This window comes from Manacus candei, unplaced genomic scaffold, assembly GCF_025592945.1.
Source record: "Manacus candei isolate 608988 ecotype Guabito, Panama unplaced genomic scaffold, ASM2559294v1 h1tg000069l, whole genome shotgun sequence".
Classification (NCBI taxonomy): Eukaryota; Metazoa; Chordata; class Aves; order Passeriformes; family Pipridae; genus Manacus; species Manacus candei.
In genome coordinates this window covers 4,678,873-4,695,846 of record NW_026138117.1, presented here as the reverse complement: position 1 = coordinate 4,695,846, position 16,974 = coordinate 4,678,873, and the positions used below count along the sequence as shown (strand labels likewise).

At 42.9% G+C, this 16,974-nt stretch overlaps 1 protein-coding gene across 5 annotated transcripts in view; it reads left to right on the top strand.

Moving 5' to 3' along the window:
• Positions 1 to 2,194: 2,194 nt before the first annotated feature.
• Positions 2,195 to 16,974, top strand: part of TBC1D8 (TBC1 domain family member 8) — a 50,581-nt gene continuing 35,801 nt past the window's right edge. Inside the window, exons 1-2 of one of the 5 annotated variants that reach the window (XM_051806944.1) lie at positions 2,195 to 2,369; positions 15,865 to 15,975. In XM_051806944.1, coding sequence (XP_051662904.1) covers positions 2,243 to 2,369; positions 15,865 to 15,975 — 238 coding nt within the window. In that variant the 5' untranslated portion in view covers positions 2,195 to 2,242. Of the gene's footprint in view, positions 2,370 to 2,922; positions 4,915 to 15,864; positions 16,021 to 16,974 lie in introns of those variants that run through there. The other 4 variants (XM_051806942.1, XM_051806945.1, XM_051806943.1 and 1 more) reach the window with 4 other exon arrangements.

Below are 16,974 nucleotides of genomic sequence, written 5' to 3'. Positions count from 1 at the left end.
AAAGAAGGATGCTCCTGCTTTCAGTAGATGTGTTTATTACAATATATACTAGAAAGTGTTTTGTTTTACTCTGTCGTCCTGGTTGAGTCTTTCCTCATCTCATCCATCCCCCTCTTGCCCCTCTGAAGCCATTTCTTAGAGCTTCTTTTTTAATTACCTTCTACCGGTTCCATGTGTTGGAAAAGCTGCTCAAAAAGCATGAAGAATCCCATTTTGATTGAATGGTTGTTGGGATAACTTGGATGTGGTGACTCTGAAGGAGTACTGTTGGTGAGGTTCAACAGAAGCCTGTCTCAGGATGTAATTACCAGAGCAGGTGTGCATGACACTGGATCCTGAAACCAACTGCTTTACTCTTTTGCTAATTCTCAAGCTCAAAAGCACATCAAAGGTCAACAACTTGCTTGGTCCTCTTCTCAATTATGTCTCAGATCAGCCTGCCTAAACCCCAAGGTTGAATGTAAACAACACTCTCAAAACAATAACAGAAATGAATATTCAAATATCTGCACAGTGAATATTCACCATCACACTTCACCAAGCATTTAAACTTTCAAGACTTACATATCTTCAGGATAGTTTTGGGGGGCAGGGAAAACCTCTGAGCTATTCTTATCCTGCAAGAGCATTTAAAGCAACTTCTCCTTACACTCATTAATTTTTAATACATTATTATGTGTATGTCCCTCTTCTCCTTTTAACAGCTTTTATTTTTATATCAGACAAGTAGTATGTTTAAAGTGCTTGCTTGCAATTCTATGTATGGAAATGAAATCATTGCTGTACATAGAAATTGTAAAGAACACGGATCACACAGTGTTTAGCAGACTGCAGCTGAATACAGAATTTTGACTGGCACATGGAAACCAGTCCACATGGGCATCTTCCAATTCCCAGTTAATTACTGGGAATTACTGCTGGCTTTGCTAAGTAGCACACTGCAGCACTGGTCCCTTTCAAAGAGTTAGGAAGTTCACAACTCATGTAACAATAGGCTGAGGTTGGTAAAGCAAAGCTCAGATCTTTTTCCCTACTCAGAATTCTCTATTTAGAGGGATCTTTACTGAAATTTATATATGATTTAACCCACAGTGACTAGGGTCTTTAATCTAGAAGAGTGAGTGAGTGAGCTTTAGCAGCTGGCTACTTATTTATTATTTTATGTTACCTGGAAATGGACTGTGACTGAAAGAAAGTATATTGGTCATGTTTCAATCATAGAAAGGGTTGGGTTCGGAGGGACCTTAAAGATTATCTATTTCCAACCGCCCTACCATGGGCAGGGACACCTTCCACTAGACCAGGTTGCTCAGAGGTCCATCCAACCTGGCCTTGAACACTTCCAGAGATGCAGCATCTTCAGCTTCTCTGGGCAACCTGTTCCAGTGCCTCACCACCCTCATTAATGGCCACCTGTGTTAATAAAATTGTAAAATACAGTGTCAGAGGATTACCAACATAAGGTGCTGCAGCAGTAACCACTTGTGCAGGTTCACAAACGATCCTGCTAACAACTTAATCGCAAGATGTGCCAGATTATTTCCTAAAATGAGAGAAAAAAACCAACCCTGTAAAATTTAGATTCAGACTTTTCAGTTGAGGGGCGAGGCTTCAAGCACTGGCCTTCAAACATCAAAGTAAGCAGCTGCAGGCTCACACTTTAGGCTGAGATATAGAAGGAAACAGGAAAGCAGAGTCCCCCAACCCTCCCCACCTCTTCCCAAGGCCAGGGCACCCTTTCCTGCCCGCAGTCCTGGCGGTTCCCACGGCGGGGACCGTGGGACAGGCTCTCAGGTGCAGGACCTGGTGGACACATACTGGGGGTGCGGGGACCGGACACCAACCTCCGTAAAATGCACGGCGGGTGTCACCGCCGGGGATCCTCCGGGACCCCGGGGTGCCGCAGGAACCCCACTGTGCTCTGTGAGGGGCTCGGGGCGCCACGAGACCCCCGAGAGGAAGAGCCTGGACCTCTCTCCTGTTCCCCTCAATTGCAGCCGGAGCCCCCAGCCGCATCTACCCGGCGGCACGGACCCGCTCGGCTGCGGCACAAAGCCCCGAACTCCGCGGGAAGGGCGGCCCGTTCTAGGGCTCCGCCTTCGGCTCCTCCCCGGCGGCCGGGCCCGCGCCGAGGGAGCCGGAGCCGGCGCCGTGCAGCCCGCGGGGGGCGATGTGACTCGGGCGGCTGGGGTGCGGCGCGGGCTCGGAGGGGACGGGGAGCGAGACGCCGAGCCGGGGAAAGATGTGGCTGAAGCCCGAGGAGGTGCTGCTGAAGAACGCCCTCAAGCTGTGGGTCACTCAGAAGAGCAGCGGCTACTTCATCCTGCAGCGGCGTCGGGGCCACGGAGACGGCGGTGGCCGCTTCACGGGTACCTGGTGGCGCGGGGGTCGGCGGGGCGCCCGGCCGGGCCGGGAGGCGGGTCCGCCCCGCATCTGCCCCTCCGGAGCTCGGCCGCGCGGGGGAGCCGCCGGCGGGTCGGGCTGGGGGAGCCAGGAGCGGCCTCTTTGTTCGGCTCGGCACGGCACGGCACGGCACGGCACGGCACGGCACGGCACGGCTGGCCTCGGCTCCGCTCGGCGATAGCGCGGAGAGGGCGGGGGCGCCGCGGGTCCCCGCCGCGGGCGGTGCGCAGGCTGCCGCCGGCCGGGCAGTATGGGCGGCCCCGGCTCTCCCCGAGTTGCCTGGGGAGCACCTTCGCCCTTTCGTAGCCTTGAGCGGCGCTGAAGCCACTTTTATTGTTACTTCCCCGCGCTGCTCTCCCGACGGTTTCTTCAGCGTGACTAAGGGCGGCCGCGGAGCGAGTCAGGAGGAGCCGCGGCGGTGCCTGCGGCCGCAGCAGGCGGCTGGGGAGCGCCATCGGGGGGCTCGGCGGGGGTCCCGGGGGACGGCGGCGGGAGGTGGAGGGATGCCGGGGGCTGTCGGTGGCACCGCGTTCGGCTGTGCCACCCGTGCTCCCCCCCCGGACCGGCCGCGACCTGCGGCTCGCCTGCCCTTTCGATAACGAGAACTGTATGAATACGTATAGGACTCTTGGCTTTTGGACGGTACATGACATTACGGGGAAGGGGTTGTTAATTCAGTGTTGTGGAAAAGTGAATTACCACTTTTTTTTTGCGTTAGTTATACTACGGCTTATGTGGCTGTAAATCAGGCACGTTGTATCCATGTGGCACTCCAGGTACGTGTAGTGAAGGATATATTCGGAGAAGGATCACGCTGTACTCTCGCAACAGTATGGATCCGTGAATAATTCCGGCGAGAACGCTGCGTTAGGCTGCACTGACGTTGTTCAGTGAGGAATTCGGGCCAAACTTTTGATTCAAAGGCATCAGCAGCTGAATTCAAACAAACAGTGCTTTGGAGAAACAATATAGTTTAACAATGTAGTTCTTACTTAAAAGCAGTTGAGGCTGTTTTGTACCTTACCAAAATGAGAATTTTTAATGGTGGCTTATATGTTTGAAAGGATGGTCAGGTATTTTCAGAATCAGTGTTTTCTACGGTGTTTAAGAAACTGCATTACCACGTTTGATATTTATTTTATTAAAACCTTTTGTTCCTGAACCCTTGACCCTTGCCATTGCATAATACTGCTTTCTGCAATTTTTTTATTTTTTTTTTAATCAGAACTTATCCTCCTGTCTATGCATAAAGTGCACAAAACTTAACTGTGGCTTGGTAGGTCCCATGCTATCCATGTATTACTAATGAAATGGAAGTTTTCCCAGCGCGTTAAATGCTTACCCTCAGTGTTTTCCCCTGCCCCCTGTATGGAAGTCAAACCACTCTTCTGTGACAGTAGGGACGATGTGGATTAATTTTCGGAGTTAAAAATAGCTATTTACAGCTGCTTGATTTATGTCCAGGACAATCATGAGGTTCAGTTTCACAAATGTTAATGCCTCGTGCCTGAGCTTTTCACTATAGAAATTTGCAAGCTTAAACCAAACAAACTGCTTTTCTCTCTGGTTAAGTTTTATGTGAATCATCTTACTGAATCTACATTGCATAGGCTTGCTCAAATCTCTTTTGGCTGGCAAGGGAAAGTTGCTCCGGTCTCACACATTTTGCAAGGGAACTGTAGATTCTGACAGTCTCTTAAACCATTTGGAAATGTTTGTATTTAAAAGGGCTTAGAAATTTGAGTCCTACAACCAAAATGCAAGAGTTATGGAGCATTAAGCCTAGCTGGAGTTAGACAGTGTAATTTTTTTTCACAGTTTTCACTTGGAATGAACAAAATGGAGACCTGTACTGAGAAACAGCTGGGCTTTGCTGGTAACTGTTTGCTTTCAGTGCAAAGCTTACCTCCTGATTCTTGCTTTACATGACTATAGAGACACTTTGTTTGTACCTGGCATTTCCAAACTGGCAGATACAAAGGGCAGTAAAGCACTGCTGTATTTCGGAGGATGGTCTACCAAGCAGTAGAGCCAAAAGTTATGTTTGTTTCACTGGGGAAACAAATGAGAGCAGTATCCATGTCTGTTTTCTCTTCCCTTTAATAACATAAGCCAATTGCAGTTAAATTTGATGAAAAGGTGGAAGTTTCAAAGATGTGATGATCCCGTATGTGAAGGCAGGTGCCATGGTAAAAGAGAATCTCATAACTCCTACGGTGAGGAGGAGGTTGTGTATCCTCAGGCCGTGTTAGACCCATGTGGGATCAGAAGAACAAAATCCCCAGAAGACTAGATTTCATAAGAGTGTAGATGGGGCAGCAGACCACTTGAGATTTAATTTGCTTTAAACAAGGTGGAAGGGTGCAATGCCTGAGCTGTCCTTGTGTGTGTTGCTGCAAAATGCTATTTGCACTGAACCTATGAAGGGACATAGGCCCAATTCTCATATTTACATGTCTCTTTTTCTTCTAGGACACCACTTCTTCCTTACCAAGGCATTTTGTCTTTTAGGTAAGAGTAGGTTAGCACAGCTGGAGGGTATATTTTATGGGGATTTAGTTTATGAAGGACGGACTAGAGAAGATCTCTTGCACAAATGTGTTTCTTCTGTATCTGTGTCTCTTCATGTACTGTGTTTTAGTCAGCCTCTGAGCAGATGTTTGTAAGTGAGAGACTGTATTTCCTACTGTTATTTAATTTGTGTCCTAGGGCAGTTACCAAATGCGCACTGGGCTTGCAAGCAGTTGGCACAAAAAATGATGGAGGCTGTATTTAACTCTTCCTTACCTGACCAGTGACATTTTGTGTTCTGTCTTCCCAAGAGAGATTCTTTTGCTCATAAGTGTTTAGCTTGCCACTTCACCTGGATCTCTACTTGACAACTCTGTTAGGAAGGAAAATGAAAATGTTTTAGAAATACTTTACAAAACATGAATTATTTTTTAACTAATAACTAATTTAAAAACTATTTTTAAGTTATAGATTTAAAAAAAAAGTATTTAGCTCATCAGTTTCTGTTTGTTCTGGGGTTTTCTTAGCCTAATTGGAGAGCCTTTTAGTGATCCCTACAAAAAAGGCTTGTGATGTAGCTATGACTGACAGGTCAAAGTTAGTTGGATTTATACTTGCTAATATCTTTGGTTCTGGAGTTACATATTAAGGATAAGCTTGAGATGCCATTAGTCAAAAATACTGTCAAATGCCTTATGGTAAATACTACAAGATGATTTAGGCTTTAAGTGAACCACTACTTTCATTTTTATTAGAGGATGTTGAAAGCTTCATGCACTTTTCTGTTTGATTAGATTAGTTTTGTGCATTTTGACAGCAAAACTGCTTGTTCTGGGAGGTGTTGGGAACAATTTCATCAAGAGTGCTGGACTGAGAGTAGTTTTTCATTCTTACCAAGCAGCTAGTGTTGCAGTTGCTGTTTATACAGTGCTTCATATTGCACACTCTTAGCATATAAAACCCCTCTCAGGATTCTTTTAAACACTTGTGAATCCTCCCTTTTATAAATGAGATATTAAGTAAGACTTTAATATGAACTCTTATTTCAAGTAGCTTTTTGTCTTGTTGAGATACAGTGCTGCTTAAACTTCATGCTTGAAGTAGATCAGTAAAAGATTATGTTTTGTTCCTGTTTTATCCATGTTTTTAATTTAGTTATGATATCTTGCCCTGCTATTTTTCCAGCCTCCATTTTCAGCTCAGGGCACTTTCCAAACTGGATATGGTCTTACATTGTTTGCAAATCGCAGAGGATGAACATTTTGAAAGGAAATTAATTTCTTCTTCTTCCGCTCATATAAACCTTTACGGTTCACAACTCTAAATATAAGATAATACACTGGAAAAAAAGAAGCATCTTCTGTATGTGAATCTGAACCTTATTATTACTTTAGTAAAAACAAATGTGGTGGGAATGACAAATAGACTTCCATGAGCTATATGCCAGCAATTGAAATAAAGTCCCATTTTAGGATTTAATTTTTTCTTTTAAATAAAATTCTTGCAGAGTGATAGCTTTCAGCTGATCTACAGAGTACAGAGTTATGTGATAAGACCTTTCTTTCTTATCTTCTGTTTGCCTGGATTTTAATTTTTTTAATGCATACAGAAAATTGGCTGTTGGTAAGCTCTGTGTCTTTTTCCTGGAAATTAAAAAAGCAAAATATCTTTTGCTGCTCTTTCATACTGTTCTGTTCAAGCGGTCCTGTAACCATTGTTAATACCTCAGCTTTTAGTAGCCCTGTGCACCTCCCAAGGTCTGAAGTAAATAATTTTTATATTTCCCCTTCAGGGAAGGGAAGCAAGGGGACCACAGTGGTTGAGGATTCTTTCAACTCAGACAGGGAATCCATTTAGATGGCCCCTGTTCATTACAGGGAGAGGGGCAAAAATACCATGAAGATTTGGATTTTTACTAAAGAAAGCAAATAAATTTTATTTCCTTCTGGAGAGTGGGAAGGCAAAATGAATAGCGTATTCTTAGAATCATATTAAAAGATACATCCCAATACAGTCTTCAAAACAGCTTGTCTTTTTGTCTTAGAATATGTTCAGGATACCAAAACAAGTTATGGATGGATAAATGCTCAACCTGAGTGCTGATGGGAAAAAAACCACCCAAACAAAACACTTTTATTTCAAATGCAGCAGTTTGAGGAGAGGAAGATGCCACAATGCTGATATTAATAAAGGATATTGGTATACTCACTGTCTGCATTTGTGTTTTGTTTTCTTAAAGAACAGCTCTCTGAAGCCTTGCACAGGAGAGAGAGAAATCTGCATACTTTATTAAAAGCTTGGACTCTTGTCAAAATGTTATCTAGCCTTGCCCACAACTGGAATTCAGATGGGCAGGTTTTTTTCCCCCTTTTTAATCTCTTTATTTTACTGAAACATTTTTTTAAGGAGCGTGCATACTTGTAAGCTCTTTCCTAAGAGGATGGCTTCTTTGTTACAGTGTTTGAGCTGGAAGGAAGGATAGGAGCAGGGGGCCAGGCTACTACCTGCAAAACTGGGCACTCAGATTCCCGACCCCTGTGCCTCCTTGATCTCTGTGTGCTTCTCTGGCCCCCTCTACTTGGCTTTCTGGGGTATTTCCTAATCCTAAGGCACAGATGGGGAAGGTGAAATGCAGATGCTTGTGTTGAAATATTACCATTGTGTTAAATGCTAATATTAAAGGTGAGGAAGTACCTTTGGTTCGAAAGGAGGGACTGTGGGGTTGTGTCTGCTTAGCAATTGACCACCAACTTGTGCAAGACTAATCCAGTAAACAGCTATGGTGTCTTTTCATGCTGTGGAGGCCAAGTGGCACAGGAAAAGGCAGGAGAATCATAGAACATGGGGACTGGAAGGGACCTTAGAGGACCATCTAGTTCCAACTCCCCTGCCATGTGGCAGGGTCACCTTCCACTAGACCAGGATGGTTAAAGCCCCATCCAACCTGGCCTTCAACACTTCAAGAGATGGGGCATCCCCAACTTCTGGGCAACATGTTTCAGTGTCTCACTCCCCTCATAGGAAAAAATGTCTTCTCTGTAAAATAATTAAGAATGTCTGTGGTGGCAGAGTTTAGGTAGCACTGGTTCGGTCTGTTCAGTGTTATTTACAGCACACACCAGAAAAAGCGAAAGACTTTTTTTATATTGCCCCAATTAGTGCCCTGTGTTTGAATAATGTACAGGGCTGCAGCAGCAGCTTGTATATCCCATCTTCTTATCCATTTTCAGGTGGAAAACAGTTTCAGGTATTTTCACTTGTAATGTGAGAATCAAAGCATTTGGCTCAGTGGCCTTCAGGGCTATAAAAATAGGCTTGGCGTGACCTGGACTGATGGCAGAGGACTGAGATAAGCAGCTGTGAGTGCTCTGCCATGGCAGCATTCCCGCCTGGGGAAGCAGCCCACGGGGAAGCAGGGCTGAGGAGAAATAACCAGTGCCCCAGGGCAGTGATGCCATTTCCACCATGCCAGGAGAGAGGGTGCATGGTCTTTCCCTCTCTAGGTGGTGGTCCAGTGCAAGAGCTCAGCGTCACATCCAGGAACATGTCCACCTTCCCTGGAGCACTGGGAACTAGGAATAATAATTAAGTAATTTGTTACCGTTACGTGCCAGATTTAAAGAAGTCCCAGCTCAGCAGAAACCAATTTACCTAGTGGCAGTGTTTGATCTAGCAAAGCCTGCCTTGGAAGTATTGTAAGAGTTTGGATGTTGAGTATTTCCCTAGGTGAATAAATGCTTGGAGCATTAGGTCTTTATGCTGAAATCTAATGTTGTCTGTGCTTATCTTTGAGTGTGGTGAGCCCTTATCATTACAAAGGAAACACAGCCTTCCTACAGCTGTTGGAGGAGTCCTTCTTCATCTTTTTTTGTATTACTTACTCAAATATGTTCTGCAACTTTTTTTCTGGTGATAGAAGCATAATAAGAAATACTTTCTAATGGGTGCTGTATTGTATCAAAACCTTTTGATATAATTTTGCAAATGAAGACAGCGTGGCTGTTGTAAAGCCAAGATGGTGTTCCTATCCATCAAAAACATATATTTTAGGGAGGCCTGAGTGAAAGTAACAACCTGCTTGACATCTGAGTTTGGAACTTTTAGAGAAATTAAATCAAGGTAGTATGAAAGGTGTCCCCAAACATTTATGCTGGGGGCCACCACTGGCCAACAGTAGCTTTGTGCCCACTGTCCTGGGCCATATCCTGAGGTGCAGCTCAAAAATCTCCACCTTAGCCTATAATGCTTAGTGCCTTTGGGATGTGTGGCACTCTCTGGCTGGGCTGTAAGAGGAGGCAGCAGTGGATCCTCAGTGCATCTCAGCTGTGGGTCTTGCCTTGGACCACCCATGGGGTTGTGATCACTGGTTAGGGTTCCTGCATGTTAAGGTGGTTGAGGCCCAGTGGGAGTCAGCTTCATAACCCCCCCATCTCTCTTGCAGCAAGGACAGTGGTCCTAGAGAGAGCTTCTAAGATGCATTGCAGAACCAGGCATCAGTCCCTGCTCTTTGGTGCTGTCCCAGGAATGCCCTTTTGTCAGGCTGAGCTTATGCTGGTTGGTGTGAAAAGCAGCCTTCTGCTCCATCAGCTGGAGCACAGAGATGGCAGGGACTAAGGAATGGGTACATCCATGTTTCCTCCCTGTGTTCTGCCTGATGGTGGGCTCTTCCAGTTTGCTTACCTCCTCTAGCATGGCTAATTGCTGCCCACCATGGCTATTGTGAGACTAATTGTTTGCAAATCATTGCAGGCTAGAGAAAGCTATGTGAAGAAGTGTAATTAGGATTCAGGGTATGGAGTGCTTTCTGCCTCAAAAAGCCGAGATTAATTCTGCTTTATTGAAGCTGTTAGTTCAATTTCACTGTCCTTGAAAAAACCCCAACTTTATTTTTATGATTGTCTGAATTGTTTGATTTGCTCTTTTCTCCCAATTCATGTGCTTGAACAGCTTAGAGTGCTTCTTGCAGCGATTAACTCTCCTTACAAAACTGCAACCACTGGGAAGCAACCTGTGCTGTTAGCTTCTTCTTCTTCCTGGGAAGAGCTTTCTCGTTTTGGATTAAGTATAGCTTTTGTCAGACAGCTGGGCTTATTTTTCTTTCTGCCCCCAGCTTTCTGTGGTGGAGCAGATGTAGCAAACCACAGTAAGCTCCCAAGGATGAAATGGAAGGCATACTTTCCACTTCATGACTTTGTACTGGAGCGATAGCATGGAAGGATGCTGTGCCGTGACTGTAATCATAAATGCCTCAATTTGGTGGTTTTGTCTCACAGAAATAACCTAGTCTGATTGAAAAAAAGAAAGAGGGGTATGACTATTTAAAACATGGCTTTGGCACGATATGAGTGAGTGTAACCACCAATTGCTCTTTTCCATGTCCCTGCAGAGCAGCCGGTCCTTCGCGACCGCGTGGTGCCATCACTTTCCTATTTTGGAAGTACCAGGTGCCTGTGGCTGAGAGAAGCCTCAGCTTTGGAGTCATTAAGCATCTTGGCAGTCTGGTTTGCGTCCTTGTACGGTGGTGGTCCTCTGCCTGTTTTCTTGGAAGGACTGGAATTGGGAAATACTTTTAAGTCAGGCCTTGTTGCACATCTGTCCTGCTGTGCTGGTCTCAGGTGCAATGGAAATCTCAAGTCTTTTTTTTTTTTCCGAGTAGACTTAGGAGAAGTGAAAGGACAATTTTCTCTCTTCTTCAAACTTCTGCAGCGGTCAATTTGCTTGTACAGTGACTAAAGCTGTTGCCTAGGATGCTGGAGACACAGGCTGGACTCTGTCTTCTATGTCACCCCTTTGATTTTGGAAGAGGGGGTGTAAGTGCTTCATTTGGGAGGTTCAGGGCTATGGCAAATGGGTGGGAAGAGGTGCCCCTGTGTGTGCATCTGACCTGCTGTTCCTCAGATTTTAAAAGTGCCATCAGAATTTCTTATTAACTAATTGCAGATACCACATATAATTGCTTCTTTGAACTACATTGGCTTTCACTCTCCACTTTGTAATGAATTTATGAGTTCATGTTAAACAAAAGATCCTGGCTGTGGTGACCAGATGTCTTATTTAAAAACAAAGTAAAACTGAAAGGGTAGCATTACTGAGTGTTGTTGTACTTCAGGCTTTCTTGTCACTTAGACTTAGATTTAACTCTTCTTTTTTTTTATTTTTTTCTTCCCCCACCGGCCCTCCCAGAAAAAAAAAAAAAAAAGGCAATGGCAGCTTTGGCCTTTTGCCTTTTCATTTTATTTTTTGGTAGGATTTTATTCACTTATTGGTCCCAGACTTCTAAGTGATCAGTTCAAGTTCCTCTGCCTTACAGCTGCCAAAGTGACCACCCCTTTTATGGGAAGGCATTTGAGTAGTTCTCAAAAATTTCCCTTTAAGGCCTTTAGAATATGATGGAGGTAAGTAGAAATCATCTTGCTGTATGTAGAGGGTATCTTAGACTGCCTCTTGCATGTTATCCTAAAAGAAGGAAATGATAGTTTTTCGGCCCAAGTTTTTAGTTTGAGTTCAGCTTTAATCACCCTCTGCCCAGAAGTTTGAAAGGATTTTTGAAATACCATGTAGATAATTAACAACGATTTGGAAAAGGAGCCTGCATTCTTTAGTTTGAAAGATATGGTATGTTTAGTAGAAGTTGGTGTTAAGTTAACTTACTGTAAACATGTTCCTGTTCCTAGATTAGTTATGAACATGACACAAGATAAGTTGTAATGGGATTTTTTAATCTTTCTGTGGGGTATAAGGAACCATGTCTTCAAAGATGAAGAGTGGTGCACTTGTGATAGTTCATTTGAGAACCTGATCCTTATAATCCTTGCTTTGTGTGTATGTGTGTGAAGAAATTCTCAACAAGTTCATGCTGCACAATGTCCTGTTTGTGTCCTACTTGGTTACAGGTTGACCTCTGTAAAGGGGAGACAGTCCCTACCTGTTGTAGAATTTGAAATGGTTCCTTGGTAATTTTTATACTCCAGTTTATTTGCTGTATTTTATCCACAATGTGCATTTATACTTGATAGAAATGGATTTGCAATTGGAAGTACAACAGTCTTGTTTTACTTGGAGGTATCCAGTTTCCAGTATTCAAGCAACAAAATATGCATGAAAGTAGATGTTTCAGTGAAATAAGAACTACCAAGTAAAGTATGGGATTTGTAGTGAGTTTTCCAGATGTGTTTTATAAACTTTCTAAAAAAGTACAGGTAGGTGTTGCCCTACGTGAAACCCAGGTTCCAGCTTAAGTGATCAGATTTGTTGAGGAAAAGCATATAATTTCAGTAGAAAAGGGTCTTTTTCCACTTCTCCTGTCTTTTCCTCCATATTTGTCAAAAGTGTACATACTACACTGGACATTTGCATGTGACTTTTAGCCTGGAAATAGTCTTTTTGCATGAAGAAACTTGTACCTTTTGAGGAACCTGCAATGTTCTGTCAGTGGTCTGTAGTAGAAGGCTATCTAAACCTACGTCTGCAGCTTTCCTTAGTACAGTTACTGTATGGTTTATTGCTTTTCCTGAAATACTTCTGAGTCTTGGGAGGTCAAAAAGCGGACAAGAAGTTGGTGAAGTGGCTCGTAAAAGGGGAAGAGGTACTCTGAATTTTACGTTCCTCCCAAAAGTCTTGTCCCATATAGAGTAAAAATAAAAAAGCAGTGGGAGTTTTGGGAAGAAAACCTGTGTAGCAATTCTTCTGCCTTTTCCCCTTCTGCTTCTGTTTCCTTTCACTTTACTGTCCTGTAGTATAAAGGGTTTTGCTGTTGCCTGTGATGCAGAAGAGGTCTGCATCATCCTGACCGAAGGCAAGCTGATGCATGAACATGTGAGCCAGAGACCCTTTATATCATTTATATGTACTTGCAAGGCAGAGACCCTTTTATTTTATAAACAAATTCACTTTTATAAAAGACCCTTCCATGGAACAAACTGTTAGGACATACTATTACAATGGTGCTTGCTCACAAGCTTGGTATTTTTCAAAGCAGATTTCAAAATCAGCATACTGCATAAAGTTTCTTGTTTTTTTGTTTGTTTAGGGATTTTTAGGTTGTTTATTTTCTGATGTTATGTTACCCCAAATGAGTATAAGGCAACTTGCAGTGGAAAAATTTTGCCTCTAGTTTTTGTGATTTTCATGCTACAACAGTTTCAACTAAATGATCGTGTTAGGCTTGAGTGTATATATTAATGTTGACTCCTTTTCATGCTCCTGCAAATGCACTCTTTGTAATTCCCTTTTCCTCTGTTCTCTGCCTCTGTCAGTCTCTTTATTTTTGGACGAGACCAAAACATGGGGATGGGACCCACTCTTTGTACTTGCTCAACTTCAGCAGTGCTTGCTTTTATTTTCCCCTACTGCCCCTTATGTTCCCTCTGGAGCAACTCCACCACAGAACTTTCTGGCAGAGGTGAGACGTGACAGGACCCCCTGTCAACCACAGCGATGGCTTGGATTGATTTAGGTGTGGGGTTCCTGAGCCCTTGCAAAGCCTTTGCAGTGGAGCCAGCCCATACTCTTTTCTTTTTTTTCTCTTTGATTCTTAGTTCTGGCTCCTCTTTGTCATCTTTAGTTAATATTTTAGCTATGGGTAGTTTAGGCAAGGGAGGTGATTATTTCTTTGTACAGTCAAAGGAGGAATGGGTTTCTTTTTGATGGTTTGTAAGCAAAATGGAAATTGTAAGCAGAAGTAAACAGTGAGAAGAGGAATTGGTATTTCTGGTCTGTTATTCAGGAAGAGAAAAAGGAATTAATTTTGCACAGGCTAAGAAGTAAACCAAAATTTTGCAGCTACTTCTGTGCTTTCATATGTTTTTCCATGGTTTCTGGAAAAAAAAAAGGTATTTCACAAATTAGATGTTCTTTAAGTGTTCTCTAGGAATTTTGGTAGCACTTGCTGTTCATTGACTTTTTTCTGGCTTTAGTGAAATGAAAGGAAATCTTTCTCCTAGGTCTGTCATCAGTAAAAAACGTGCACAGCGCTTCGTAAGTTTCTTCTGCTTTTTCTTTCTTGTGGCAGATCAAGTCTTTTGAAAGTAAAACCATATTTTTGTCTCTACATCATTTGATGCTCTCTTACTGGCTTTAATCCAGCTGTTTTTAAGACTACACACCGAAGTTGGTGTTTTGATTTCTGTCAGCACAGGTAATTTACTACCTTTTATACTAGGATGAATTTTTATGTCTTTTTCTTTTAATTACAGGACAACATTTAGCAATTTCAGCTATTTTATGTATTATTGGTCTCCAAATTCAGATCTCCATTTTAAATAGATGGGTGTAACATCTAGTCACATATTTAGCTGAGAAGAAAACTGCTGGTGAAGTATATTTCCCTGTACAGTTTTAAGACATATTTTGCCCAATTTCTACTTGGCTTTGAAAACATATCAACAGTGAGTGTGGATGCAAGGTCACTCTCGGAGGGTTTTTGATGCTGTTCCATGTGAACTTCTTACACCTTTAGGCCAGAAAGCAGTTACAATGCTGTTTTGTTGTACTATACTCTAATTAATTAGCCATGGTTTGTGGTCCAAGTAGGAAGGCAATTAGGATGAGGACTTTGTAGGTCTCCATGGTTTCCATTAATCACTTAGGTGATGGACTGGAGAATGCCATTTTTAAAATGGCATGTGATGCTAAGGGCTGGCAAACGTTTTGGAGGCTGAGAGTGGTTCCTTTTGTGTTGGGTTAATGTTGAAGGAACAAAAATACAACAGGTTGGAAAGATTACATGTGCTAAAGGAAAACACAGTATTGCAGAGAACTTCCTGGATACCCTAGTGACATAAGCACACATGGTAAAACCATTACTCGCTAAGAGCTTGTGTCTCTGCAGGATGCACAGGGGAACCGAATATAAAGTTACTCCTGAATTGCTATTTGTAAGCACCATAAACCAAATCTGAGTTACTTTAATATGCAAATCATGGCATTCAGATAACTTTTTCATGGATAGCTTGATTTTGCTTGCTTGAGGGAATGGGTAGCAAGAAAGGCTAGCAACTCCGGGTGACCTCCAGACTGGAAAGTCTTTTTTGGAGGCAGCAATTGCTCCAGTTCTTCAAAATGAGTTTACCTGTATTGATATCAAGTGCTGATTTACAGTGGGATACTGCCCCAAACTCTCTTGGATACAGTGGCATGTATGCAAAGTCCAGGAAGTGACCTTCCATTCTGCTTGTAGCTGAGACTTCAGTAGCAGTGAGCATCAGGTCCAATGTAGAGTGTCATGCTTAAAGATAAGCTGGATTGATTCCAGTTTAAGCTTAAGAACAATGAACTTTTTGAAAAATATGACCCATAAGGAAGAGATGAGGTGATTGGGGTTTCTTTAGAAAAAGAGAAATCATTAAAGGATAGGAAACTATGATGATACTTTTTCATTATGTCAGGCATTAACATCAGAAGTGCCTGTGGCCAGCTACTCTCCATGTTCCAGGGGAAGATTAGTTTTTAGCAGGAAAGTTTCAGATTTTGGTGGGTGGCTTGTTTGTTTGGGGTAGTTTTCGTTTGGTTTGGTTTTTTCCTTGGCAAGAATACTTAATGAAAACAGCGGAAGAGGCTAACTGGGGAAGTTGTTGCATCTTGGTTGTTGGAGGTTTTGAAGAACAGGTTAGACAAACACCACTTATGGCATAGGTGTATTTATCCAACTTCAGAGTGGGGCTGGAATGGTAACTTCTTAAGGTGCCCTCAGGTCTTTCCACTTTGATTCTGTGGTTATATACATATATATGAGGCAAAACCTGAAGTGGAAAGAGCTCTGTATGCTTTTGATCTTCTAATCTGCTTTGCCTTTTGCATTTTGAGCACCTATAAATCACAGCATAAAATTGGGGAAGAATCGTTATCGTTACGTTCTGTGTTTTAATTTTACGTCTTCAGATGTGAAATGACTTGTAGGCCACAGAAGTGAAAACTAGTGGTAATCCTCTTTTCCCCCCTCTCTCTCTGCAGGTCGCTTGGTTGGTGCCTTGGACGCCGTGTTAGACTCTAACGCACGCGTCGCTCCATTTCGAATTTTACTGCAAGTTCCAGGCTCACAGGTTTACTCTGCCATTGCATGTGGTGAGTTATTGAACGGATCGGAAGTTTACTGGGCCATAGCTATTGGTGAGTCAAAGACAGAAAACCCCAAACTGATTCTGAGCATGGTCAGTGTCTGCATGTCCAGGATGCTCGAGGTAACTCCAGCTAGTTGTGTGTGTGTGGAAAGCTATTGCCTATAGCTTGTTTAACAACCAAATTAACTTCTGGTTAAAAACCCAGATAGGACTTACAAAAAGGTGTTTCCTAGGAACATTAAATTTCTATAGAAAACTTGTGTAGCTAAGAATGTTTTGCTGTGTTAAGTTTTTATCTCTTGCAGAGCAGTAATAGTCCCTTACAGCAAAAAACTTAGTTTAGGCTTTCACTGCTAAAGTGTTCTGCTTGCTTACTGTGAAATGTCTTAGCACACTTGGATATAATGAAACATTAACTGGAACATTTGGACGATGGTAGTGACTTAGGAGGTTGTTGCAGTGAGGAGTGTCTAATTGCCTGGTCTGTTGTGCACTAATTCCTTTTGCAGTGTTTCTGCAACCTCTGACAGTTGAGCTCATTTTCAGGAAAGTGATGTCAACATGAGTGGCAGCAACCTTGCCATGGCACAGTAAAGGCCATCTGAATGCATTTGTTCCATCCATCCTGTTCTTGCTAGGCCAATCTGCAGGGCTGTTCTTATCCCTTCTGTTCCTATCTATAAAATCCTCGCATTGAAATTTACAGCAGTTTTTCTTTGGGAATGGTTCAAAGCTGCGACCAGTGAGCTTTAGACTTGACATTAGGAAGCATTTCTTTACTGAGAAAGTGGTTAAATCTGGAACAGGCTTCCTTCTGAACCATAGTTGATGTCCCACTGAATCTCTCAGTGTTTAAGAGGCATTTAGGAAATGTTGGTAGTAACAGGCTTTAACTAACTTTTGGTCAACCCTGAAGTGGTCAGGCAGTTGGACTAGATGATTCCCAGAATTTCAAGGACAACAAGAAGAGCTTCTTCAAATAAATCAATAACAAAATGAAAAC